Below are 26,384 nucleotides of genomic sequence, written 5' to 3' on the forward strand. Positions count from 1 at the left end.
TCCCCTTTGAACGAGGCTGGTGGGAACGTGAAGATCTCGACCCCGGTGTCGGCATGGAGGAAAGTCACCAGCCCCCGGGCGCAGTCCAGACAGACCCAGATCCTGCTGGGGAGCGGGGACTGGGGGAGGAAGGTGCGGGGAGAGGTGAGAGACATGAAACGCCCTAAATGGTGCTGCACTGCCCAGATCCCTCTTTCAGGGCTCATGACCGTGCTCCCCTTCCTCTCCACAGACTCCCTGGCCACCCCAACACCCCACTGGGAATCACCTCCCACCTCCCCCTCCACCTCCCAGCAGTGCCTCCCCTCCCGGAACCCCTCCCGGCCCAGCACGCAGCACCGATCACTAAATCTCTCCGGGATGTCGGGCAGGTCGTCTTCTTTAATATCCCGATTCACAGTTCTCAAATCCTCTGACAGGTGAAGTTGAGAATGAGCCGTGTTTGGGTCCAGAGTCACCATGTCTGCAGGGGACAGGAGGAGCCGCAGCATCAGAGCTCAGTCCCGGGCAGGTTTCACCCCCTCGGGGACAGGACCTGCCCCACAGGGCAGGAGACTGGGCATCTCCTTCCTCCTCTCCATCCCCACCACGGGGCCGGCCCCAGCACGGCCACGTCCGAGCTCGGTCCCGTGGGAAGAGGCACCGGTGGGGCTGCAGCCCGCGCAGGGAGGAGCAGGACGGGGAGGCAGGGGCTGGGCTGGGCAGCGCACGGGGTCTCAGGGGGCGGTGGCTCCTCTGGGGCCCAAGGGGGTAACTCAGAATGGGGTGGAACGGGAAGAAAATGGGGCGAGATACAGCCCAGTGCCATGGTCTGGGGGGTCTGAGACACCAACACGACCCGGGATGGCCAGTGCCTTCACTGGCCACCCAGTTACACCTCCCACAGAGGGAAAGGGGGGAGAACCACCCATAAAATACAATAAACCACCCAATTACCTTGATTTTCAGGAAGCAGAAACTTTCTCCATGCTACAAGGAGAAAGAAGAGCAGGTCACATCCCACAGCTGGTGCCAAGGGACTCTGGGCCGGGGAGAGGGTGCATCCCGGGTCTGGTGTCCCTGAGCTGCCCACCCTCCCAGGCACGTCCCCTCAGAGTTTCCCTGGACTTAGAGGATACAGGGATGGAGGGGATGGGAGCTGGGAAAGGGCTGAGCGCAGAGTGCCTGGGAGACGCCACCAAGCCAGGACGAGATCACGGAGACTCACCCAGTGCTGCATCTCGTTCCTCTGGAAAGAAAAAGATAAAGCAGTGAGCGATGAGAGGGGACAGCTTCTCATCCCACAACTGCTCCTGCAGGAGCGCACAGAGCTCGGGCAGATCCCAAACTCCTCCTTTTTAGGGAGTGAGAAAAGACTCTCTGGCACACAGGAATGGCTCCCTGTGAACCTGGAGTGATCCCAAGGCTGGTATCCAAGAAGAGAGGTGGGGGAAAGGGTCCATCCCTGGGCTGTGTCCCCGAGCTGCCCACCCTCCCAGGCACATCCCCTTGGGGTTTCCTTGGATCAGGGGGTGCAGAGATGGAGGGGACGGGCAAGGGGGGAAAGGGCCGAGCACAGATCGCCCAGGAGAGGACACGGAGCCAAGAGGAGATCACAGAGACTCACCCAACCGTGCAGCTTGTTCCTCTGGAAACAAAAAGATAAAGCACTGAGTGATGAGAGGGGACGGCTTCCCATCCCACGGCTGCTCCTGCGGGAGCGCACAGAGCTCGGGCAGAACCCAAAGTCCTTCGGTTTGGGGATTGGAAAAGACCCCCACACCCTGTGAATAGCCCCCTCCAGCCAGGTCATGTCCCACGGCCAGTCCCCAGGAACTCTGGGCAGGGGAGAGGGTCCATCCCTGGGCTGGTGTCCCCACACTGCCCACCCTCCCAGGCACATCCCCTCGGGCTTTCCCCAGACCCAGGGGATGCAGGGATGGAGGGGATGGGCACGGGGGGAAAGGGTCGAGCACAGAGCGCCCAGGAGGAGATCACGGAGACTCACTCAGACGTGCAAGTTGTTCCTCTGGAAAGCAAAAAAAGAAGCAATGAGTGATGAGAGGGGACAGCTTCTCATCCCATGGCTGCTCCTGCAGGATTGCACAGAGCTCGGGCAGACACCAAAGCCCATAATTTTGGGAAGTAGGAAAAGACCCCCACACCCCATGAATGGCCCCCTCCAGCCAGGTCATGTCCCATGGCCAATCCTCAGGGACTCTGGGCAGGGGAGAGGGTCCATCCCTGGGCTGGTGTCCCCAAGCTGCCCACCCTCCCAGGCACGTCCCCTTGGGGTTTGTCCACACCCAGGGGATACGGGGATGGAGGGGATGGGCACGGGTGGAAAGGGCCAAGCACAGAGCACCCAGGAGAGGACACGGAGCCAGGAGGAGATCACGGAGACTCACCCAGTGCTGCTTCTCATTTTCCTGGAAAGCAAAAAAAGACATAATGAGTGATGAGAGGGGACAGTTTCTCATCTTATGGCTGCTCCTGCAGGAGAACACAGAGCTCAGGAAAATCCCAAAGTCTCTTGGTTTTGGGAGTGGGAAAAGACCGCCTGGGCTCCCCGCAATGGCTCCCTGCAAGCCTGGAGCCATCCCAATGCTGGTGCCCAAGGAGAGGGTCCATTCCTGGTCTGGTGTCCCCGAGCTGCCCACCCTCCCAGGAACATCCCCTCGGGGTTTCCACACACCCAGGGGATGCAGGGATGGAGGGGACGGGCAAGGGGGGAACGGGCTGAGCACAGAGCCCAGGAGAGAACACCGAGGCAGGAGGAGATCACGGAGACTCACCCAGTGCCACGTCTCGTTTCCCTGGAAAGGAAAAAAGAAGCACTGAGTGATGAGAGGGGACAACTTCCCATCCCACGGCTGCTCCTGCAGGAGCGCACAGAGCTCGGGCAGAGCCCAAAGTCCTTCGGTTTGGGGAGTGGGAAGAGACCACATGGCTCCCCAGAATGGCTCCCTGCGAGCCTGGAGCCATCCCAAGGCTGGTACCCGAGGAGAGGGGAGGGGGAAAGTGTCCATCCCTGGGCTGGTGTCCCCGAGCTGCCCACCCTCCCAGGCACATCCCCTTGGCGTTTGCTCAGATCCAGGGGATGCAGGGATGGAGGGGACGGGCAAGGGGGGAAAGGGCTGCGCAATGTGCACCCAGGAGAGGACACGAAGCCAGGAGGAGATCACGGAGACTCACCCAGTGCTGCGTCTCGTTTCCCTGGAAAGGAAAAAGAAGCACCGAGTGATGAGGGGGGACAGCTGCTCATCCCACGGCTGCTCCTGCAGGAGTGCACAGAGCTCGGGCAGAGCCCAAAGTCCTTTGGTTTGGGGAGTGGGAAAAGACCGCCTGGGCTCCCCGCAATGGCTCCCTGCGAGCCTGGAGCCATCCCAAGGCTGGTGCCCAAGGAGAAGGGAAGGGGGGAAGGGACAACACTGGTCTGGTGTCCTGGAGCTGCCCACTCTCCCAGGCACATCCCCTCGGGCTTTCCGCACACCCACGGGATACAGGGATGGGAAAAGGGGGAAAGGGCCGAACACAGAGCGTCCAGGAGAGGACACCGATCCAGGAGCTGATCACAGAGACTCACCCAGTGCTGCGTCTCGTTTCCCTGGGAAGGAAAAGAAAGCCCTGAGTGATGAGAGGGGACAGCTGCTCATCCCATGGCTGCTCCTTTTAGGCTCCTGCCCACACAGAGCTTGGGCAGAGCCTGAAATCCTCCTCTTTGGGGAGCGCAAAAACACCCTCTGGCTCCCATGAATGGAGCCCTGCGAGCTCATCCCAAGGCTGGTGCCCAAGGGGAGGGGAAGGGGGGAGGGGACAACACTGGGCTGGTGTCCTGGAGGTGCCCAGGCTCCCAGGAACATCCCCTCGGGCTTTCCCCACACCCAGGGGGTGCAGGGACGGAGGGGATGGGAAAAGGGGGAAGGAGCTGAGCACAAAGTGCCTGGGAGAGGACACCGATCCAGGAGCTGATCACGGACACTCACCCAGTGATGCGTCTCGTTTCCCTGGAAAGGAAAAAGAAACACTGAATGATGAGAGGGAACAGCTTCTCACGCCACGACTGCTCCTGCAGGAGCGCACAGAGCTCGGGCAGAGCCCAAAGTCCTTTGGTTTGGGGAGTGGGAAAAGACCACCTGGCTGCCCAGAATGGCTCCCTATGAACCTGGAGCCGTCCCAAGGCTGATGCCCAAGGAGAGGGGAAGGGGAGAGCGGACAACAGTGGTCCGGTGTCCCCAAGCTGCCCACCCTCCCAGGCAGGTCCCCTCGGGGTTTGCCCGCACCCAGGGGATACGGGGATGGAGGGGACGGGCAAGGGGGGAAAGGGCCAAGCACAGAGCGCCCGGGAGAGGACACGGAGCCAGGAGGAGATCACGGAGACTCACCCAACCGTGCAGCTTCTTCCTCTGGAAACAAAAAAAAAAAAAAAAAAAAGGAATGAGTGACGAGAGGGGACGGCTTCTCATCCCACGGCTGCTCCTGCAGGAGCGCACAGAGCTCGGGCAGACAACAAAGTCCTTCATTTTGGGGAGTGGGAAAAGACCCCCACACACTGTGAATGGCCCCCTCCAGCCAGGTCACATCCCAGGGCCCATCCTCAGGGAGTCTGGGCAGGGGAGAGGGTCCATGCACTCTGGTGTCCCCCAGCTGCCCACCCTCCCAGGCACATCCCCTCGGGGTTTGCTGAGATCCAGGGGATGCAAGGATGGAGGGAATGATCAAGGGGGAAATGGCCAAGTGCAGAGTGTCCGGGAGAGGACACTGAGCCAGGAAAAGATCACAAAGACTCACCCAGCCGTGCAGCTTGTTCCTCTGGAAAAGAAAAAAAAGACGTAATGAGTGATGAGAGGGGACAGCTTGTCATCCCACGGCTGCTCCTGCAGGAGCGCACAGAGCTCGAGTAGAGCCCAAAGTCCTTCATTTTGGGGAGTGGGAAAAGACCCCCACACCCTGTGAATGGCCCCCTCCAGCCAGGTCACATCCCATGGCCGGTCCCCAGGGACTCTGGGCAGGGGAGAGGGTCCATCCCTGGGCTGGTGTCCCCCAGCTGCCCACCCTCCCAGGCACATCCCCTTGGGGTTTGCTCGGATCCAGGGGATGCAGGGATTGAGGGGATGGGCAAAGGGGGAATGGGCCGAGCACAGAATGCCCGGGAGAGGACATTGATCCAGGAGGAGATCACAGACTCACCCAGCCGTGCAGCTTTTTCCTCTGGAAAGGAAAGAAAGAAGCACTGAGTGATGAGAGGGGACGGCTTCCCATCCCATGGCTGCTCCTGCAGGAGCACACAGAGCTCACGTAGACCCCAAGTCCTTTGATCTGGGGAGTAGGAAAAGACCCCCACACCCTGTGAATGGTCCCCTCCAGCCAGATGACGTCCCACGGCCAATATCCAGGGACTTTGGGGAGGAGAGAGGGTCCATCCCTGGGCTGGTGTCCCCCAGCTGCCCACCCTCCCAGGCACGTCCCCTCGGGGTTTGTCCACACCCAGGGGATGGCGGGATGGAGGGGACAGGCAAGGGGGGAAAGGGCCGAGCACAGAGCACCCGGGAGAGGACACCGAGGCAGGAGGAGATCACGGAGGCTCACCCAGTGCTGTGTTTTGTTTCCCTGGAAAGCAAAAGAAAGACATAATGAGTGATGGGAGGGGACAGTTTCTCATTTCATGGCTGCTCCTGCAGAAGCACACAGAGCTCAGGCAGAGCCCAAAGGCCTCCATTTTAGGGAGCGTGAAAAGACCATCAGGCTCCCCGCAAACCTGGAACCATCCCAACGCTGGTGCCCAAGGAGAGGCCAAGGGGAGAGGGTCCATTCCTGGTCTGGTGTCCCCCAGCTGCCCACCCTCCCAGGCACATCCCCTCGGGGTTCCCTCGGATCCAGGGGATGCAGGGATGGAGGGGACGGGCAAAGGGGGAATGGGCTGAGAACACAGAGCCCAGAAGAGGAGAACAAACGAGGAGGAGCTCACGGAGACTCACCCAACAGTGCAGCTTGTTCCTCTGGAAACAAAAAGATAAAGCAATGAGTGGTGAGAGGGGACGGCTTCCCATCCCATGGCAGCTCCTGCAGGAGCGCACCGAGCTCAAGCAGAACCCAAGGTCCTTCAGTTTGGGGACTGAGAAAAGACCCCCACACCCTGTGAATGGCCCACTCCGGCCAGGTCACGTCCCACGGCCAGTCCCCAGGGACTTTGTGCAGGGGACAGGGTCTATCCCAGGGCTGGTGTCCCCGAGTTGCCCACTCTCCCAGGCACATCCCCTCGGGGTTTGCTGAGATCCAAGGGATGCAGGGATGGAGGGGAGGGGCAAGGGGGGAAAGGGCTGCGCACAGAGCGCCCGGCAGAGGACACCGAGCCAGGAGGAGATCACGGAGACTCACCCAGCGCTGCAGCTTGTTCTTCTGGAAAGGAAAAAAAGAAGTAATGAGAGATGAGAGGGGACAGCTTCTCATCTCACAACTGCTTCTGCAGGAGGAGACTTAGCTTGGGCCAGTAAAGAGGCAACAGAAGTGCAAGGGGATGAGTGGAGGACATCCCTTCCCATAAGCACCAGCCTGGGACAAGGAAGACCTGCAGCTCAGTCTCTGCACCCCACAGCAATCCCCGTTTCTTCCCATGAGCCAGGATACCTCCCATGCCCCGTTCCCAGCCCCAGTGCTCTCCAGTCCCCTTCTGGGCTCCATCAACCCAGACCAACGACCACAGGGCGATCAAGAACCACCCAGAGCCACATCCCTCCCAGGGGGCTCCTTTCTCAGGAGGCTTTGCTGGTGGCAGGGGCCAGAAGGACTCACCCAGCGTTCTGGACAGCCCCACTGCAAAGCAAAGGCAGAGGAAGAGGAGGTCAGGAGAGCAGCTGCTTCATCGGCACTAACATCTCACCAGAGACTCTTGCACCGTCCCACCAGCCAGGTGCTCTGGCCACGCTCCTTGGCCTCCCACCCATGCCCCGGGTCCTTGTCCCCATCCTTCCTGTGCCCAAAGAGCTTCTTTAATGAAGGCAAAACACCTTTTGACACGACTGTCATCCCCTTCTACGTACGTCCATGGGCCAGGGCTCAGCCTCGCTCCACCCCGATCCCCTCCATTCCATCCCCTCCCATGACAATCTCACCTTTCCTTCGCAAGAGGTAAGCGATGACGCCAAATAATGCCACTAAAAGTAGGAGAACACTACCTAGAGCTGCCATCCAGTGAAGGGCATTGTGGAAAAAGGGAGCTGAGAAACAAAAAAAACATGGAAAAGTGCTCATTTTATACTCCTGTGTATCACGAGAAGCAAAAAACCAAACCCCCAGCCTTCTAGCTCCTAAAGCCTTGTGCTGGGAGCCCTGGGCTCAAGGGGACATTGTCCTCTCCATTCCCACGGACATCCCAATGCTCCCCTGAAGCCCACCAGACACAGGTTATCTCCTGCGCTAAAATTCACCTGCGGGTGCATCCCCTCCCATTCCCCCACCCCCGGCACATTTCTCCAGCCCCCCGAGATCAAACCGTCCCCCCCCTCCCCAAGCACAGCCAACCCCAGCCCCGCTGCCATCCTGCACCTGAGATGTGCAGGGACGACGCCTGCTCCTGCTCCAGGCGGCTGTTCCTCACCACGCACGACAAGTTCCCATCGCCCTTCCCGCTCACCACGACGACATCTTGGATCTCAAACAGGCCCCTCTCGTCAGAGGAAAGTCTCTGGGAGACCGAGGGCAGACGCTGCCCGCTGGCAGCCTTCCACAGCACCTCCGGTTGTGGGTACCAGCCGGCCGATCCACACACCACCCGGATGCCTCCGTCCTGGTGAGCCTCCAGAGAGAGGAGAGGGACGGAGCCCCTGGCTGGGGGAAGAGCCCGCCGTTGGGCTGAGTTAGGGATGGACTCGGCTCAAAGGCAAAGACCCAACCCCATACCAGACACATCACATTGTCCCGAGGGGGCTGTGGGACCACGCACGTGCTCCTCACACCACCCAAACCACCCCAACGTGTGCAGGAACTGGAGAGCATTGATGCCCAATGACCCCACATTGCCCATAAAACAGCCCGGCAGAGGAGGACCCAGAGGCCGAGCAAGGTCTCTGCCCTCTCCCGGCCTTGTCCAAGAAGCCCTGAGGCTTCCAGACAAGGCGCCAGGTCTCCTCCGGCACAAACGGCAAAGGCACAGCGGTAGATCCCATCCTGGGCTCTACCAGGCCCTGAGCCCAAGCAGCTGCTCAGCAGCTTCTCCCCTGTGCCCTCACAACACCTCGAGGACACCACAGAGACACAAAGCCACCTCGTTTGTGCCACTCTGCCCCCCAAAACACCTCCAGCACCATGTCTGTGCTCCTTCCTGGGCAGGCATGGATGGGAAGGGTCCCCTTCAACCCGACCTCTTTCAAGGTCTATTGGCCTTTGGCATTGGATGGATGGACGTGAGGGTGGGACAGAGGTCTGGGAGGGACACTCCAACCCAGGGACACCTACACCACCCCCAGGAAACACCGCACCACCCACAAACCTGCCACCTCCAGGTCCACTGTAGCTTCTCCATAAGAGGCAGCATCTCTCACAGTGCAGACGTACTGGCCATCATCAGAGGGTCTCACCCCAGCGAGTCGCAAGTCCAGGGTCCCATTGGAGAGACCATCTCTGACCAACTCTGTCCTTCCAATGTATTCCTCCATCTGTGCCCCATACAGGTCCTCTCCATTTCGGTAGAGATGCACCGTTTCCGAGAACTGGTGCCGGATCCACCTGATCTCCAAGCTCCGAGCGTCCGCGCGTGGGGACAAGTGACACGGCAGCACAACGTCCTGCCCCACGGTGGCAAGGAGAGGTCGGTCTGGTCCCACCACTCTGAACTCAGCTTGGGGATGGAGAAGGACACAGAGAGACGGAGATTGCGCCCACGTTAATTCGGGGCGTTGCATGGCAAGGGGCGAGTGTGGCGTGAGCGGTGCCCGCTCCATCCCACGGGCGTCGCTTTGCCCTCCCCGTGCTCCAAAGAGCCTGGAGAAACTGGAGAGGGAGTGGGAGGACTCCAAGGAGAAGGAGGTTCCCTGGGAGTGGGAACTGCTCCAGAAAGTCACCCCCAACCCCGAAAATAGCCCCCAGCCCGGCCAGCCCTGGGAGAAGGGACAAACGCTTTAGGGGAGCACTGCGGGACGGGACTGAAGGTGTCCCAGGGCAAGGGACGTGGGGGTGGCATCAAGAGCCCAAGGGAAAGTGAAACCCATCCGCGGCCCAGCTCTGGGCTCAGCTCCTCCTGCCCCACGGCACCTCCCCTGCCCCACATCTGCCCCCCGCAGCGGGCTCAGCCCCCCCAGCCCTGCAGGATCCCTACCTGATCCCAGGCGGAGCACGTGGAGAGTCAGGAAATAACTCAGGAGGCCCCTGGGGCTGGCGGGGAACCCCATCTGCGGGCACAGCTGGAGAAGAGGGTGGGAAGGGAGGCAGAGGGAGGGCAAGGGGGGGTTAGAGCCGCCGGGGAGGGGATGGGGAAGAAGGGCTGCACCCGCCCCCAGGGAGGCTCCAGAAATCCCACCAAACCCCCCGCACCCTGCCGTCGGGAGGAACCGTCGGTCGAGGGCAGGACGGGCCCACGCCGTGGCTCCCGCTGCAGCCCCTGCTCTGCCCCACTGCCCTTCCCCAGCATTTGCGCTGAACCCCTTTCAAGACTTTAAATTAATTGAAGGTTCTTAATGCCCTGCAGAAAGGAAATTCACTCACCAGACGGGTACAATCTGCGGGGGGCACCTGGTAACTACCAACACCTCCAACCTTTGCCCAGTTTCCAGGTGCAGAATTATGGTCTTCGGAGTGACTTCAGGGTCCACCCCCCTGTGGCGGTGTGCTCTCCCCTTTTCCCCTTCCCCCCCCCACCCCCGGCTCCTGCTCAAGCCATGGCCATCAGTGGGAGTTGTTATGAGTTGCACCTGAACTGTGGGAGACGGCCGGCAGCATGACCAAAACCCAGTCTGGAGTGGGAACCTGGGCATCTTCTTCCCATGAGAATATGGCAATAGGTCAATTCTCTTACTCCATAAACAGTGGACAGCCCAAGAGCCCTTTGAGCTCTCCTGCACGGCAGTGGCTGCACGACAGGCTCTCCCCTGGAGTGGGGACGCTCGCTTAAGGTTCTTCTCCTCGAGGCTGAGAGATTCCTTGCCGCAACAGATTCTCGGTAAGTGACTAATAGCATGCTAAACTTTGAAATCTTAGCTAAGGGATCTAAGGATTGATTGCGCATATAGAATCCTTTAGACATAAACCGTTGACCAAGTCTGGGACTAGGATTGGATCCAGCCGCAGCCAGACTCCTCTCTGAGAAGGAGTTTAGAAAGCCAGGGGGTCCTTTCTGAACCTCGTGACTCAACGGGAGGGTCTCCCTGAGAGCTTGTCTGACCCCGGCCTCTATGCAGTAAATAATCAAGTGTGCCCTGGCATCGAAACTCGTAAAACACTGTCGCATTCACTGCTAACTTTGTTAAATCACTGGTTTATGTTAATAAACATTTCACTACTTCTCTCTTACAAGTGAAGTTATTCACTCTGCCTGCAACAGACCCTGCGGTGACACCGGTGTCAGGCCACCAGGGCAGAACAGCCCCAGGTCTGGACATTCCCCTCCAGCCCCACTCACCCAGCTGAGCCCTGCAGCCCAGCCTCCACCAGACCAGGCAGAAACCCCAACTGCCAGCAGCTGCTGGAGCACCAGCTCTCCGTCCTGGCAGGCAAATGCCAACGCCCGGCACAGGAGAGCGGCAAGAGAGGCTCCGTCTGCACCAGGGCACGGGGCTGCTCTCCCCAGAGCCGCTCCTGCGCCTTTGCACAAAGCGGCTCCTGCAGCCCGGTGCCACGATTGTGAAACCGACTCTTCTGGTGATTTAGGAGAAGTGTCACCTCCACCAACAATCCCCGGGAAAAGGAAATTCCAGCGCCCGCAGAGACGGGGACTGCGCAGGGCGGGCCCGGAGCCCATAGCCCCGGCGGCACCAGGCCCTCCCAGGAACCCAGCGCGGCCCCGGGGAGCCCCGCCGACGGAGCCAGCGGGGGAGCCCCAGCTCAGCCGGCGGAGCTCCGGGCAGCAGCGGGGGCCCCGCGGGGGGAGCGCCTCCCCGGCCCCGCACGGAGCCGGGCCATGAAGAGCGGGAGCGCACGGGGAGCGCCAGCCCGCCGGGCTCCCTTCCCCGCAGCCCCGCACCGAGCGCACGGCACCCACCCGCCGTCTCCGGCCGCCCCTCTCCCGCCTACCCCGCCGCCGCTCAGACTCTCCGCCGCGAACTGACTGAGGGACGGCATTTATACCCCTGGCACGGCCCGCCCACCGCTCCGACCAATCAGCACGCAAGGACGAGGAGTGGCGGCAGGGGCAGCCAATCGAAGCGCCGCCTTGAGCTCCCCTCAGGAGCTGCCCCTCGCCTCACCGGCCCAGGCGGCGCTGGGCGGTTTCCGAGCCGCCCGCGGGAACGGGGACGTTCTCAGCACGGAGATATTAACCCCGACCTCTCTCGTGTTTCCGCCATCCCTCCTCGGCGCGGGTCCGAGGTACGTGTCGATCACACAAGGCGACTCCCAGCTGGACCCAGAGCCGTGGCCGTTCCCGGCGATGTCCCCCAGCCCCTGCCCGTGCCCAGAGCGGGACGCCCCCGACCCACCCACCCGCCGGCACCCAGCCAGGCCTGGACAGGCTGGAGAGATGGCGGAGAGGAACCTCACGGAGTTCAACAAAGGTCCTGCCCCTGGGGAGGAATAACCCCCTGCACCGGGACAGCTCGGGGCTGACCTGCTGGAGAGCAGCTCTGCAGAGAGGGACCCGGGGGTCCTGGTGGACACCAAGTTGCCCATGAGCCAGCCAGGTGCCCTTGTGGCCAGGCGGCCAGTGGTCTCCTGGGGGGCACTAAGGGCAGGGATAACCTCAAGGGACGTCACCCTCCCCCTCTGCTCTGCCCTGGTGAGGCCACTTTTGGAGCACTGGGTCCAGTTCTGGGCTCCCTGGTTCAAGGAGGAGCAGGAGACCCTCCCAGACCCTTCCGCATGGCTGTGGAAGGTTGGACTTTGCTGTCTACCAGGTGCCCACCAAGCTGCTCTCTCCCTCCCCGCTCAACTGGTCAGGGGGAGAAGATACAATGAAAAGCTGGTGGGTCGAGATAAGACCAGGAAGACCATTCAACAATTGCCATCACAGGCCAAAAAGAAAGACTCAACTCGGGGAAATTCATCCCCGCTCCCCAGGCTGAAGAGCGAAGACCCCTTACAGCCAGGGGAGACCCTGGAGCTGGGTCAGGCAGCTCGATCTGCTCCCTGCGTAACAACCAGCAAAAGGCGATGGGTGACAGTAGCAGGCGACTCTTCTGAGAGGAATGGAAGCACCCATCTGCTGACCTGACGCACTCTCTGGAGAGGGGTGCTGCTTACGGAGGCGGGGGATGTCATATCAGGGACGTCACCGAGAGACTAACGATCCTCGTACCGTCCGCTGACCGTTATCTGCTGCTGCTGTTTGACGTGGGCACCAGTGATGCCGCTGCATCAAAAGGAGCGTGTCCGGCAGAGCAAGGGGGGGGATTCTGCCCCTCTGCTCCGCTCGGGGGAGACCCCCCTGCAGTGCTGCCTCCAGCTCTGGGGACACCAACAGCAGAAGGACACGGAGCTGCTGGAGCGGGGCTGGAGGAGGCCCCGGAGATGCTGGGAGGGCTGGAGCCCCTCTGCTGTGAGGACAGGCTGAGAGAGCTGGGGGTTGTCATGGTTTAACCCCAACCGGCAACCGGGACCATGCGGCCACTCACCCACTTTCTACTGGTGGGATGGAGAGAGAATCGGAAGAGTAAAAGCAAAAAAACTCATGGGTTGATATAAAGGAAGTTTACTTATTAAAGAAGAACATGGAATTCATTCACTACTTCCCATCAGCAGGAAGGTGTTCAGCCACCTGCATGACTTGGGTCCGTCTCAAACGCACCTTAACGGGTCCGTCTCAAACGCACCTTAACGGGTCCGTCTCAAACGCACCTTAACGGGTCCGTCTCAAACGCACCAACTCCAAACGTCCTCTCCATTGGTTCTTCTCCCAGTTCTAAATGCTGAGCACGACGTCACATGGTACAGAACGTCCCTTTGGTCAGTTGGGGTCAGCTGTCCTGCCTGTGTCCCCCCAGCCTGCTCGCTGGCAGGGCGGTGTGAGGAGCAGAAAAGGCCTTGACTCGCTGCCAGCCCTGCTCAGCAGGAATGAAAACAGCCCTGTGTTACCAACACCGGGTCCAGCACAAACCCAAACCAGCCCCCTACCAGCCACCATGAAGAAAATTAACCCTACCCCAGCCAAAACCAGCCCAGATTGTTCAGCCTGGAGAAGGGCAGGCTCCAGGGAGTCCTTAGAGCCCCTCCCAGGATCTAAAGGGGCTCCAGGAGAGCTGGGAAGGGCCTTTTAACGAGGGCATGTAGCAACAGGACAAGGGGTAATGGCTTTCAACAGAAAGAGGGGAGATTTAGGTAAAAAATAAGGAAGAACTTTGTTCTGAGGCTGGTGAGACAGTGGACCACGTTGCCCACAGAAGCTGTGGCTGCCCCATCCCTGGAGGGGCTCAAGGCCAGGCTGGACGGGGCTTGGAGCAACCTGGGCTGGTGGGAGGTGTCCCTGCCCAGGGCAGGGGGGTGGAACTAGATGAACTTGAAGGCCCCTTCCCACCCAAACCATTCCGTGATTCAATGAAGCCACCCCCACTCCCAACCCTTGCCACCTAAACCCAACATAGTCCCCAGCACAGGGAAGGGCCTTTCTCCAGCACCTCTGTCATGTGGTTCCCATCAGATCTTGGGGCTTGCTGCAGAGATAGGGCCGGGCCTGGGAGCAGCTGGCACTCATGAGATCATGGTCATTCAAGAACAGACAAGGTTCATGGCCCTTCACTGGGATCCTGCAACAAGCAGCACAGGCACCGCTGGCACCATGGGGTTCATGGTTGTCCCCTCAAGCACCAGGAGGGGACAAGGGCTGCCTGCGAGGGACAGCCCCAGCAGACACGTCCCACCAGGACCCTGCCCATCCCACCGCAGGACGGTCTCCCCACGGCCCCGGCTCCCAATGGGACTCACCTCTGGTTGAAGCTGCCGCCATCCACCCACTGCAGGCGCTCGCCTTGTCTCCGCAGCCCAAGCCAGTAATCCATGTTGCCCTTCAAGCGCCAGAGGAACTCCTGGGCACGACACAGAGAGAAGCCAACAGTCAGGAGTTGCTGCCAGCCCCACGCCAGTCCCTCTCCCAGACCCACACTGGTCCCTGCCAGCCCCACACGGCTACCACCAGCCCTGGGATGGCAGCAGCTCCCACCCCACGCCTGCTCCAACAAGCTCCAGAGCTGCTGCAGGAGCTCACCAGCCCGGCCAGCGCTCTCGCTCCTGCTCTGACACAGCTCGGCTCCAACCCCGGGCTCTGCACCCAACCCAGGAACATCCCAAACCCCCACGCAGCCACAACAGCCCCTCACTCACCATCTCCCACTGCCTCCGGGGCATGGCCAGCGAGGCCCCATGCGAGGAGCACTGCTCCTGGCTCCACTCCCAGCTCCCCTCGTCCCTCGACAGGTAGTAGCAGACATTGCGGTACCCGACCCAGTCATCAGGACAGGCCAGCACCAGAGCCGCAGGCACAGCTGGATCCCCTCCACATCTTCCTGCTGGAGAGGGAAGGGCAGAAGGGCAGAGGATTGGGCTCCACAGGGACCAGGGGACACAGCTCCGCGGGGCAGGGAAGGAGGCAGCCGCTCCTCCCTTACCTGAGAGTGCAGCAACAGCCATGGTCAGAGCCAGCACCAGAGCCACCAGCACAACCAGCACCAGGGCACACACTGGATGGAGCGTGGGGCACTGGCCTGGAGGGAGAAAGAGCCACTCGGGGTGAGGACAGTGCTGTCCCCCTCCCAGCCCCACCACCCCCAGCACAACCTGCCCAGGGAACACAGGAGGGACCCCCCAGACCCCTCTACCCCACACACACTCAGCTGCAGCTTCTCAACCCCCTCCCCGGGCACAGCAACTGCCATTGGGCCATTCCCAGCTGGCAGCAAGGGACAGTCACACAGGGCAGGGACAAGGCTGTCACCCCACACACACTGGGGGACAGCCCCCAGCAGGAGAGCTGCCAGGCAGAGAGAGACGGGGGGGCTGATACAGCCCCCCAGGGAGGACCCAGCAGAACACAAGACCCTTTCCCAGACAGCTGGAAGAAGCCCCACACGTGCCAGCCCCACTCCTCCTGGGGTGACACTGCCATGGAGAAACTGTCCCCTCCCAACAGGCCACAGGGGGGCCCCTGCACTCACCCACAAGTCCTCTGCGTGGCCTTTCACCTGTGCCCCGAGGCATCTCTGCGTGTGGGGATTTCCCTCTGTCCCGGGGACTCAGGGGCTCCTCCACATTCCCATCGCTGGAGCAGGATCTGTTCCCTTCTCCCATGGCACTCTGAAAAGTGGAACCACTGCACTCACAAGAAGCACAATCTTGCCTGTTTCAAGCCACTTCTACCACCCCTGCTCTCATCATTGTGTTGGGACATTGCAGGGAACACCAGGCAGGACATCAGGACCATTAACTCTGTTGGCTGACTGGCAGCACACCCGGCTGTCACAGATCAGCCCTGGCCACACGGTCTCACCCAGCCTGAGGAAGGCCATGCCAGGGAAGGGCTGTCCCTGCTCCCCCTGGGACGCTGCAGCCTGTCCCCAACACCTGGGGACACAAACACAGCCCCAGTGAGCTCAGGGACCAGCCCTTGGAGCCCAGCAGGGCCAGCGCCCTGGGGACGGTCGCTGATGTCTGGCTGAAGGAGGGCAGAAGGCAGACGAGGGAGGAACAGCCCCAGGTCTGGACATTCCCCTCCAGCCCCACTCACCCAGCTGAGCCCTGCAGCCCGGCCTCCACCAGCCCAGGCAGAAACCCCAACTGCCAGCAGCTGCTGGAGCACCAGCTCTCCGTCCTGGCAGGCAAATGCCAACGCCCGGCACAGGAGAGCGGCAAGAGAGGCTCCGTCTGTACCAGGGCACGGGGCTGCTCTCCCCAGAGCCGCTCCTGCGCCTTTGCACAAAGCGGCTCCTGCAGCCCAGGCTTCTTTGCTTGCAAAATCGACTGCTGCTGGCGATTCGTGACCCCCACTCTGTGGCTCCCTGCCCAGATTCGCGACCCCCACTCTATGGCTCCCACCCCGGAAAAGCAGCAGCGGCTCCTCCCGAAACAACCCGCCCAGAGACCGGCTACTCCAGCATCCACAGAGACGGGGACTGTGCGGGGGGCTGGAGCCGGAACCCCCCGCCTGGGAAAGCCCAAGCCCCGGCGGGACCAGGCCCTCCCGGGAACCCAGCGCAGCCCCGGGGAGCCCCGCCGACGGAGGAGCCCCAGCTCAGCCGGCGGAGCTCCGGGCAGCAGCGGGGCCCCGCGGCGGAAGCGCCTCCCCGGCCCCGCACGGAGCCGGGCCATGAAGAGCGGGGGCGCACGGGGAGCGCCAGCCCGCCGGGCTCCCTTCCCCGCAGCCCCGCACCGAGCGGGCGGCACCCAACAGCGCCCACCGCCAGGACCCACCTCCTCCACGCAACTCCGCTCCCGCCGCCGCGCTGCCCCCGCTGAAGGGAGGGACCTGATACATGTGCTCCGACACGGCCCGCCCACCGCTCCGGCCAATCAGCGCGCAAGGACGAGGAGTGGCGATAGAGGCAGCCAATGGGAGCGCCGCCTCGAGCTCCCCTCAGCAGCTGCCCCTCCCCTCACGTTCCGCCCGGGCCCAGCGCCGCCTTTTTGGGTGCAAATTCCATCATTTGGAATGATGTGTGTGGCAGACGCCTTTCAGGCGTGAGCTGAATGCTGTTGTCTTCCAGCTACGTCTTGGTATGCTGAGTGCACCTTCCGGTACACTTACCTCGTTACGACTTCCCTCCTCTTCAGCCATCAAGTTTATTAATTATGACGATTAGTGGCCTGTGAGGAGGGTGACGGGCGGTATGTACGTGCCCCAGGGCCAACATAAAGGGGGCTCTATTGTCCCGCTTTACTGCTAAATCCGCCTCCCGGGGGTTGTTTCGTGCCCCCTTTCGTAGGGCCGGCGCGGGGGTATATAAAGGGCCCGGTGGGGGGGCGCAGCCGGGGGGCAGTTGCAGCGGTGTCGGTAACGGTAAGGAGCGGGTGGGCAGAGCCGGGCGGCCGGTAAAGCCTGTGGGAGCCGGGGCGCGTCGGGGACCGAGGGGAAAAGCGGCAGCGGAGGAGGCCGGGGGCGCGGAGGAGGCCGGGGGTCCCGCAGCGGGCGAGCGTTGGGAGCGCGGTGGCTGGAGCGCAAAAAGGCAGAACCCAAAGGCTCTTTCAAGAGCCGCCCCCGGGGGTTCCGCGGAGGAGCCGGACACGGGTCTGGGCCACGCCCGGAGCGGGGGAGCTGCTCCCCAGTACCCCCAGGGCGAGGGGAAGGGGGATGGCGGGGCCGCCGTGAGCGCTGAACCGAGGGGTGGGCGCTGCCGGGAGCGACCGAAAGAGCTGCTGCCCCGAGGGACGGGGAGGTGCGAGGGGGCGGCGAGGGCTGGTCCCTGCCCGTGTCACCGAAAGAGCTGCCCCGAGCGAGGGGCGAAGGGGGGCGGCACTAAAAGAGCCGCCCCGAGGGACGGCCGCCCCCCGGGGGGCTGGAACCCGCACCGAGGGGCGGGCGAGGCCCGGCCCCGCTCGACCCCCCCCGGGGAAGGCAAGAGGCCTGTTGTGGTGGGGTGTAGAGAGCAAAAAGACACGAGGAACCCAACTGGGGAAAAGTGGGGCGTTCCCCTGAAACTGTAAGGTTGCGGGTTGTTCCAAAGGGTTGAAAATAATAAAAGTGTGTTCCCTTTAGGGGAACTCGGCTCCTCGGAACGGGAAAACCGCCCCTCCAAATCTTCAGCCCCCTGCCCACTGAGCAGGCGTGACTGGGAGCAGCCTGCACTCGTGTCGCGTTAAAAGGACTGTAGTTTCACTATTTGCCTGTCAGAGTCCCAGGATTCCCCCGTTTTTTACGTACCCTGTGATGGCCAGACAAGTCTTCGCCCCCCTGGTCTGCACAAGAGAGAGCAAAGCCAGTCTTGACTGCTCTTTGAGCACAGAGACTTCACCTCGTTACCCGAATTCCACAGGATGTCCCAGCCAAATTGAGTCCCACGAGTGCAGCTCTTACCATGGAATAAATCCACAGGGACGTCTTCACCTCCATCAGGGCGCTCAAAGCCTCACCCAGCCGGACTCGGGATGTTCCCGGGCATCTCCCACCTCTCTGGCAACCTGCCTGGCTCACCCCCCTCGGCACAGACAACTTCTTCCTCAGACCTCATCCAAATGTACCTCGTTCTTAGAACTTTCTAGCATTCAGCTGCCAAACCATGCTGCTGATGACTAACACCTGTGCTAACAATTAGCGGTGATGGCTGAACCTGGCGAGGGGTGGCTCTTGGTGCATTTCTGGTGCCACCTTCCTGTTGACCCCGGCCCGGCTGCCCCTGGGCTCTGTGTAATGTGGAGTTAATTAACTGGTGATGCTGGTTGTCCCTGCAGTTCATTATCCCCAACACCAGGAAGTTTTCTGGAGCATGTTGGTGGTGGCATTTGAGGTTTTTTCAGGTGGATCCTTTACCCTCCACCTGCAGCTCCCCAGAAGCAAAATCCCACTTTCCAGGGCCGGGCCGACCTTTAATTTGCTGTATTTCATACCAAAACCTGCAGGAAAACTCCCCGGCCTGGGGGCCTCGGGGCACACCTCATCAAATACCGCACCGGGGAGGGAGGGGGGGTCCAGCACCCTCCCATGGCCCCCGGGGGCTAAAAATCACCGAGTTTCCACCCAAAATGGCCTGAGAAGAACGCCTGCGATGGCGTGACAGCAGGGTGAGAGCCCTTATCCCCAGTGAGCGCTCTCTCAAGGCACACCCCCACTGGATGGCCCGCTCGGAGCAATAATGGGCTCGGAGACCGGCGGTGGGTTTTGTGCTCGGAGTCGCCGTTAAAAACGCTCCCTCGCGGCTTCGCTCTGCTCTTCCACCCGCCGCCGCTGCCCACAAGGAGCCGTTTCCCAAAGGAACGCTGCTTTTTTCAAAGTTTTTGGGGCAAAACAAGGTGCCTGAAGGTCTTCTCCCGCTGGGGAGAGCAGCCGCCGCCTCCTCCCACTGCCAGAGCAGTGCTGTTGCTCCCATGGACTAATATATGGGTTTTTTTCCTCTTTCCTACCCCTTTCAACCATCAGGAAAGAGCACGGCGGTGATGTGTTTGCAATTTGCAGGGTGCCAGTGAATTTGGGGGACGTTTTCTAGCTCTTTGGGTCTTAGCGCTGCTCCCATCCCACGGCAGAGGGTGGAGAAAAACGGAGCCGGGGACGGGGGAAAACACAAAACGTGTTGCATTCAGCTACAAAAACACACCCCACAAACGGCTTGTTTGGTCTCTCTAGAGGCAAATTTGCAGGAGATCTGGGTGGATTCATGCTCCGGCGAAAGCTCAAAATGCAGCATTAAAATTCCCCTCTGGGAAAGGGGGTGACGAAAGCCCCAGAGATGCTCCCCCCAAAAAAATACAGGAGGGGACAGAACATCCCTTCCTGAGGGGGATTTTGCTTTCAGGGTGGGATGGGGCTCGCTGAGAGTTGGATCTCATGGTCGAGCCCTTGGTTTAGATACTTACGGGGGGGGATGCATCACCCTGGAGCTGCCCAGGTTCTTCTGCTTTCGGCATAAAACCCCAAATTCAAAGGAAATGAACCCAAGCCCAGGGTGGAGCTGCTGGAAACTGCCCCAAACGGGTAAGTGCGAAGCTGGGGAATCCCGTCTTTTGTTAAATCTCAAAAAAAAGGCGGAGATTTCTCCCCAGTTGCCTTTCCAACCCCCAGTTGCCACCAGAAGCCGTCGGATCCACAGAGTCCACCACGAGGTGGGGACACAACCCAAGGGACACGGTGGTAAATCCAGTGGGATTTTGGGGACTCATTTCTGGGAGAGGGAAAAAACCCAACCCACTGAGTTCCCCATGCCAGGGAATTTCTTCCTTTAACATCCCGGTAACGAGAGAAACTTGAAAATCCAACTTCCGATCCCACGTCTGCTTTTAGCTCTCCCGGAGGCTGAGCGCTGAAATCGGATTATTTTTACTGGAATTATTTTCTTGGCTGGAGAGGGGCTGGTTGGGGGGAAATTGGGGCGATTCCCTTTCGTGACTTCCCACTAATGTATAATGAATAGGATTAATAATTGTGGGATGCTTTGGGAGCTCCCCCGCCCCCCCACCGCCCACCCCCCGCCTTGGGTTCAAAGCGCTGGACCTTTTCATTTGCAAAATAAAAACAGAAAAAGGAAGGGTTAAGGGAACGGGAGGCATCTCCCCACACCGTTGGGTAGATAAAAGTCAACGGGGGCCCGGACAGACAGCACGGGAAGCCCGGCTGACGATTTGGAGAGAAACAGCTCTAGAATCCGTGGGTTTTTTAATGCTTGTGGGTCGTTCTTGCTCAGTGCTTAAGGTTGCTTTGGGGCCAAACCCATCAGTTGGGTTTCGGTGCTCCCTCCATCCCCGGTGGCTTCTTCATCTGGAGTCATCCCCCGGAGGAGGCTGGGGCCGGTGGCAGGTGCCACCCGGGGTCTCTTCCAGCTTGTCCTTGCACCAAAACACATGCTGGGGAGGTGACGAGAGGGACACTGGCCACGCCGCCACGAACCCACCTCCAGCCCCACTTTTATTGCATTGCCTGTTCCAGGGGGTCACCGTCGCCATTCCAAGCAGTTCCAAGGGGTCCAAGGCATCCAGTGGGGTCTAACTGGTTCTAAGGGGATCCAAGGGTTCCAGGCAGTTCCAAGGGGTTGCAAGAGGATCCCCGAAGGATTTGAAGTTTTTCCAAGGGGATCCAAACGGTTCCAAGGGGTGCCAAGTGGTTTGAAACGGATCGAATGGGATCCAAAAAGTTCCAAGGGTATCCAAAGTTATTGGAAAGTTTCCAAGGGGTTCCAAGGATTTCCAATGTGATGCAAGGGGTATCAAGGGGGTCCGAGGTGTTCCAAGGGCTTGCAAAGTATTCCAAGGGGAGCCAAGATGATCCAAGGAGTTTTATGTGTTGAGCACCACATCACATAGTACAGAACATCCCTTTGGTCAGTTGGGGTCAGCTGTCCCGCCTGTGTCCCCCCAGCCTGCTCGCTGGCAGGGCGGTGTGAGGAGCAGGCAAAACCAGCCCAGCCCTCTGTTAGGGTTTGAGAAAACCCATAATAATTCATCGTCGTTTAGACAACTGTTCTATCACCCCATGACCCTTCCCCACCCGGAAAGGGGAACCGGGAAAAAACGAGGAAACCCGAGGGTTGAAATATAAGCAGATTCAATAGAAGATGACCAAATAATTAGCGATAATACTAAAGAACCAGTATTAATCCCGATATTAATATCAGAGATACAAGAATCGGGCGATTCTACCAGCAGGAAGGCGTGCGCTCACAGCAGGGGACAGCGAAGGGGGGACGCTGGGAGGCTTTGGGAGGAAGGGAAGGGTCAGGGATCCGGCACCAGGACGACGAGTTCTCTGCACCACCGCCAGCGAGGGAAAGAGAGGGAACTGCACAGCAAACTTCCTAATTTATATCGAACATGACGTTCACGGTATGAAACAACCCTGTTGGCCAGCCTGGGTCAAGTGCCCGGGTCGGGCTCCTCCTCATCCTCGCACCTGGCAAAGCTCGGAAACACCGAGACCTTGAACCCCACAGAGCCTAGCGGCCTATAAAGTAAATATTTTCACGAATTCAGACACTAGAATCTTCTAAAAGTGCAGTTTTCCCCAGCATTAGAAGAGAAATTAGCCCCGTGTCGCTCAACCCAGGCCACCCTCGAGCCGAGGCTGGGAGAGCGGCACCGGGAGAGGAGGCACAGCCCGAGGGAGGGCAGGGACCAGCGTTTATTGAGCGCGCCAGGAATCGTGCACAGGTAGAAAAAAAATCAGTTACAACCTCAAAACACAAACATCGCTGATAACTGCATCATACAGAATTTGAAAGAATCGGCAAATAGGAAGTGGGAAGAAGACCCGGCACCACAGCGGGGCTGGGCGGGGGGCGGCGGGACAAGCTCTCTCTGCAGGCAGCCCCCGGCCTCCCCCAGCTCCTCTCTGCCTCCAGCCGCGGCCAGGGCAGGGGCCGCATCCAGCCACGCGCCGGCCCCTCGTACAGCGCTCAGGCGGTGACCCCTGCAGGGACGGGAGGAACAGACAGTGTCACCCAGGGCCACCTCCCTCTCCCCAACCCTCCGCTCTGGGCGTCTCGGTGCCCCCCTCCCGCAGCCGGGGGTTGCTGTGGGGGGAGCACGGAGAGCTGGGGCCGCCCCGTCCGTCCCCACGCCGTACCTGTGCCCGTGCTGCCAGACCCCCTGTCGGTGCCTGCGAGAGAGAAACAGCCGTGAGCTGCCAGCCCCGGGCTCGCTACGGGCACGGGGCATGTGCCAGGAGCCGGCCGGGAGCCACGGCCGCGCTGCAGCCACCGGGAGAGGAGGATGGTGCCGCGAGCACCGGGGGGGACACACGACCTCTTCCGTACGTCCCCGCTACGGGGCTGCAACGAGGGGCGGCACAGGGAGGACGGGGGTCGGGAAATGCCGGCAGTGGCCGGAAACCGGAGCCACGAGACCCCCCCGGCACTGGGCAGCGGCTGGAGCCGGACCGGCCCCCGCTACTCACTTGACGCCATGCCGTAGCCCGCCTTCTTCTTCCCTGCAGAGAGAGAGAGGCATCAGCATCCACCGCGCTTCCCCAACAGCCTCGGGGGCTCCCCAGAGCACAGGGGCTCGTGCCCACAGACCCCCCCTGGCCCTGCCTTCCTCCCGCACCCCTCTGCCTCACCGGCCCCGATGCTTTACCCGACTTCTGCTTCCATACGACGAATCCACAGATGCCAGCGACGGCCGAGACGGCAACGGCCACCCCCAGCACGATGGCCCACAGGTTGGGCTCCGTCTCTGGGGGAGAGCAGCGCCGTGAGCAGGGGAAGGGCAACCACCCCGGCCCACCCCTCCACGTGCCCAAGGCCACCGGGCTCACCCCACGCGTAGAGGCCGGGCTCGGGCAGGCTGGCGTGCTCCACGCGGCACCGGTACTTGTCCTGCTCCCCCGGGCGGGCCTCGATGGAGGCCCAGGTGTAGTAGGTGCCGTCGCTGTTGGGTGCGACGCTGCCCCACTCCGTCTCCTGGTCCCTCACCTCGCCGTCCTTCAGCCAGCTGACGGTGATGGGCCGCGGGTAGAAGCCGTGAGCGCGGCAGCGCAAGGTCAGGATCCCGTGGGCCTCCTTCCCCGACACTCGGACCGCGGGGGGCTCTGGGGAGGGGGTGGCGGTGAGGGACGGCACACGCACCCGCGCTGGCCGCTCCCCAGCCTCCCCATCTCGCCCTCACCTTTCCTCTCCAGCACGGCCCGCCCGTAGCTCACGTATTTCCTCAGCCACTCGATGCAGGTGTTCTTCACATAGTGCTGCTTCTTCTCAGCGACAGTCCCGTCCTCCTCCCACCTCCTCTTGGTGATTTGTGCCGCCGCGTCCGCTGCGGTGAACGTCATCGTGTCCATGTCCAAGGCGATGAAGTCCCTCCCGTCGTAGGCGTTCCGATAATACCCCCTGGTGCTACCGTCCTCCAGGAGGTCACAGCCAAGCATGCGCTGCCGCGTGTGAGCCCCTGGAACGCGACCAGGAGCCGGGGCTGAGGGGCTGCTGCAGCCCGGGGCCCTCAGTGGGGCACAGACCCCCCGGCAGCACCCCCCACCCCAGCCCTGGGTGAGCCCATCGGGCACCGGCACCAGGGCTGCCCCCCGTCCTGCCCGGGGCCCACAGCACTCGGGGTGTCACCCAGAGCCGTGACGCAGACCCCCGGCACCCACGGCGTGGCTGGGCTGGCACCCAGCCCCACGGCACCCTGGGACAGCGAGGGGCTGGGATGGGTCTTGAAGTCCGTGGGGGGCACAAGGAGACGGGATGGGGCTGGGGGAGCCCCTCTGGCTGTGGGATGGGGGCCCTGAGCACCGTGGGGAGGGCAAGGGGCTGGGACACTGACCGGGGGGGAGCCCCTCTGCTTCTGGGGGTCTCATCTGCTGTGGGGACAGTGAGGGGCTGGGACGTGGTGGCCAGGAGCCTCCCAGTTCTGGGATGGGGGCTTTGGGCACTTAGGGGTGGGGTGGCCAGAAGCGCCCCCCCTGCCAGCCTCTGGGACAGGGGCTCCCAAGCACTGTGGGGCAGGGACAGGGCAGCCGCCACCCCCTCGGGCTGGGGGACAGAGTGGCTGGGAGGAGCCCTGTGACAATGACATCGGGCAGGGAAGGGCCGGCACCAGCCGGGGCGGCACCGTGGGGCAGGGCAGGATCGGGGCCGGGGGGGAAGACAGGAGGGGGGGACTCTCCCAGCCCCACCGAGCCCCAGCCCAGCCCACACTCACCCCCGCTCTGGTTGTAGCGGACCCCCAGTATCTCCAGATTCACATGGTCAACCTGCTCATTCCATTGCCCGATCTGGGTCTCCCTGTCCCAGTACGCCTGGTCCAGGTTGGCCGCCATCCAGTCCGCCCCGGGCACTGCTCTCCCCGTCTCGCTGTCGTAGCGCGAGATGAGGTTCCCGTCCACGTACCCCACAATCACGAACTGGGGCACCCCCGGGCTGGGCTCCGACATCGCAGTGTAGAAGTAACGCAGGGAGTGGGGCCCTGTGGGGACACGGGGGGTGGTGAGAGGTGGGGGGCAACGGGGCTCGGGGGGGGGAGGGGGGTGACAGGGATGAGGGTGCCCAGGGTGCCGGGGTGGGCAGCGGGGCCGGGTGGCGGGGTCTCAGGGCAGCAGATCGGGGGGTGGGGGGCAGGGTCAGGGGGGATGGGACTGGTGGGGGGATGTTGGGGAGCCCGGTGTGTCCAGGAGGGGGGTCCTGGTTCCCGGAGAGCCTGGAAGCTCCCGGTATCAAGGAGAAGGGGGGGCTGGGGATGGAAGACTTGGGGTGCCCAGGAAGGGGGGGGGTCCCGATGTCAAGGAGGGTGGCCCGGGGGTGGGAGACCTGGAACGCCCAGGAAGAGGGGGCTCAGGGGGGTCCCGCTGTCAAGGGCGGCAGATCCAGGGGAGGCTCCAGGGGACCAGGAAGGGGGTCCAGGGTTGGGGAGGGGGGTCCAGGCACCCGGGAAAGGGGGTTCCAGAGCATCCAGCAGGGTCCTGGGAAGGGGGATGTTGGGGGGGAAGAGGGTCTGGGGGGAGGATGCAGTGGTCGGAAAGGGAGGTCTAGGGGGGTTCCTGTGCCCGGGGGGTGTTCCCGGTGCATGGGAACGGGTGTCCAGGGGGGTCCCTGTGGCCAAGAATGGAGCAGGGATTGAGGGGGAGGTGAAGGGGGGGGTTCCTGATGGCAAGAAAAAGGGGTTCAGGGGGGTCCCGGTGCCCAGGGATAGAGGGGTGTCAAGAGGGGGTTCCCTGTGCCCAAAGAAGGGGGTCCAGGGGGGGTTCGGTGCCCAGAGAATGATGGGGGTGAAGGAAGGGGGGTCCCAGTGCCATGAAAAGGGTGTTCAGGGGCATCCCTGTGCCCGGGGATGGAGGAGCATTAAAGGGGGGGTCCCAGTACCCAGGGAATGGGGCACCGGTGCCCGGGGAAGGGGTGTCCAGGGGGGTCTCGGTGCCCGGGGAAGGAGGGGGGTGAAAGGGGGGGTTCCCGGTGCCCAAAGAAGGGGGTCCAGGGGGGTCTCGGTGCCCAGGGAAGGAGGGGGGTGAAGGAAGGCGAGGAGGCGGGGGGCGGAGGGTGCCATGAAAAGGGTGTTCTGGGGCGTCCCTGTGCCCGGGGATGGAGGGGGGTAAAGGGGGGGTCCCGGTGCCCGGAGAAGCGGTGTCCAGGGGGTCGCGGTGCCCAGGGAAGGAGGGGGGTGAAAGGGGAGGTGTCCCGCTGCCAAGAAAAGTGGGTCCGGGGGGGTCCCGGTGCCCGGGGATGGAGTGGGATCAGGAGGGGGGGTCCCGGGTCCCCACTCACCGCCCGCCGCCCCGCCGAGGACCTCCAACAGCAGCAGGAGCCGCTCCAGCGCCCGGCCCGGCCCCATCGCGATGCTCCGCTCCGCTCTGCGACAGCCCCGAGCCCGCACGGGCGCCAGGCAGACCCCGGCTCCGCAGGTTGGAACCGAAAGCGAAAGGGCCGGAGGCAGCGCGGGGTTGCGGGGGGGGAAGGGGAATCCCGGGAACGCCAACCCCCGCCCGGGACCTTCGCCCCAGGACTTTCACGGGGCAGCCTCGCCCTCAGCCCCCCCCGGGACCCTCCTCAGGGCCCGAGACCCCCCCGCACCCCCGCTCTGCCCGTGTCCCCCCGCCCCGGGGTCGCCGCTGGGGCCCCACAGCCCCAGAAACGCCCCCCCCCTGCCCCGGTCTTGTCCCCGGGCCCCCAGTGTCCTGTCCGGCCCCGGGGGAGACCTCGGTGTCCCGCACC

General features: G+C 62.2%; 4 protein-coding genes across 5 annotated transcripts in view; 1 reads left to right on the forward strand and 3 right to left on the reverse strand.

Moving 5' to 3' along the window:
• Positions 1-1,207: 1,207 nt before the first annotated feature.
• On the reverse strand, positions 1,208-11,318 carry LOC128901657 (butyrophilin subfamily 3 member A2-like). 2 transcript variants are annotated; one of them, XR_008463492.1, is made up of 16 exons: positions 11,171-11,318; positions 9,293-9,377; positions 8,468-8,815; positions 7,525-7,806; positions 7,155-7,196; positions 6,772-6,792; positions 6,358-6,378; positions 5,958-5,978; positions 5,170-5,190; positions 4,771-4,791; positions 4,365-4,385; positions 3,966-3,986; positions 3,566-3,606; positions 3,175-3,195; positions 1,607-2,408; positions 1,208-1,228 (listed from the first exon to the last, which is right to left on the reverse strand). XR_008463492.1 is itself a non-coding variant. In XM_054183763.1 (15 exons), the coding sequence occupies exons 2-15, from the start codon at positions 9,363-9,365 to the stop codon at positions 2,401-2,403; spliced, it is 1,005 nt and encodes a 334-aa protein (XP_054039738.1). In that variant the 5' UTR covers positions 9,366-9,377; positions 11,171-11,318; the 3' UTR covers positions 2,386-2,400. The 2 variants fall into 2 exon arrangements, 1 of the variants encoding a protein (XP_054039738.1); XM_054183763.1 differs by lacking the exon at positions 1,208-1,228 and having other exon boundaries at positions 2,386-2,408; positions 3,566-3,586; positions 7,092-7,196.
• A 1,480-nt stretch (positions 11,319-12,798) lies between these two features.
• Positions 12,799-16,106, reverse strand: LOC128901694 (C-type lectin domain family 2 member B-like). The gene is made up of 8 exons (XM_054183837.1): positions 15,839-16,106; positions 15,270-15,408; positions 14,724-14,819; positions 14,440-14,624; positions 14,044-14,144; positions 13,737-13,865; positions 12,961-13,163; positions 12,799-12,910 (listed from the first exon to the last, which is right to left on the reverse strand). The coding sequence occupies exons 2-6, from the start codon at positions 15,400-15,402 to the stop codon at positions 13,742-13,744; spliced, it is 639 nt and encodes a 212-aa protein (XP_054039812.1). The 5' UTR covers positions 15,403-15,408; positions 15,839-16,106; the 3' UTR covers positions 12,799-12,910; positions 12,961-13,163; positions 13,737-13,741.
• A 5,172-nt stretch (positions 16,107-21,278) lies between these two features.
• Positions 21,279-26,095, reverse strand: LOC128901670 (class I histocompatibility antigen, F10 alpha chain-like). Its single transcript, XM_054183796.1, has 8 exons — positions 25,938-26,095; positions 24,382-24,645; positions 23,353-23,628; positions 23,003-23,275; positions 22,822-22,920; positions 22,643-22,675; positions 22,313-22,345; positions 21,279-22,156 (listed from the first exon to the last, which is right to left on the reverse strand). Exons 1-8 carry the CDS (start codon positions 26,002-26,004, stop codon positions 22,143-22,145), a joined length of 1,059 nt encoding a protein of 352 aa, XP_054039771.1. The 5' UTR covers positions 26,005-26,095; the 3' UTR covers positions 21,279-22,142.
• The window catches only part of LOC128901600 (collagen alpha-2(XI) chain-like), a 13,770-nt gene continuing 13,394 nt past the window's right edge, over positions 26,009-26,384 (forward strand). Inside the window, 1 exon segment of the mRNA XM_054183670.1 lies at positions 26,009-26,074. Within this exon segment, the coding sequence (XP_054039645.1) occupies positions 26,009-26,074 (66 nt within the window).

Source organism: Rissa tridactyla, chromosome 27 (genome assembly GCF_028500815.1).
Source record: "Rissa tridactyla isolate bRisTri1 chromosome 27, bRisTri1.patW.cur.20221130, whole genome shotgun sequence".
Classification (NCBI taxonomy): domain Eukaryota; kingdom Metazoa; phylum Chordata; class Aves; order Charadriiformes; family Laridae; genus Rissa; species Rissa tridactyla.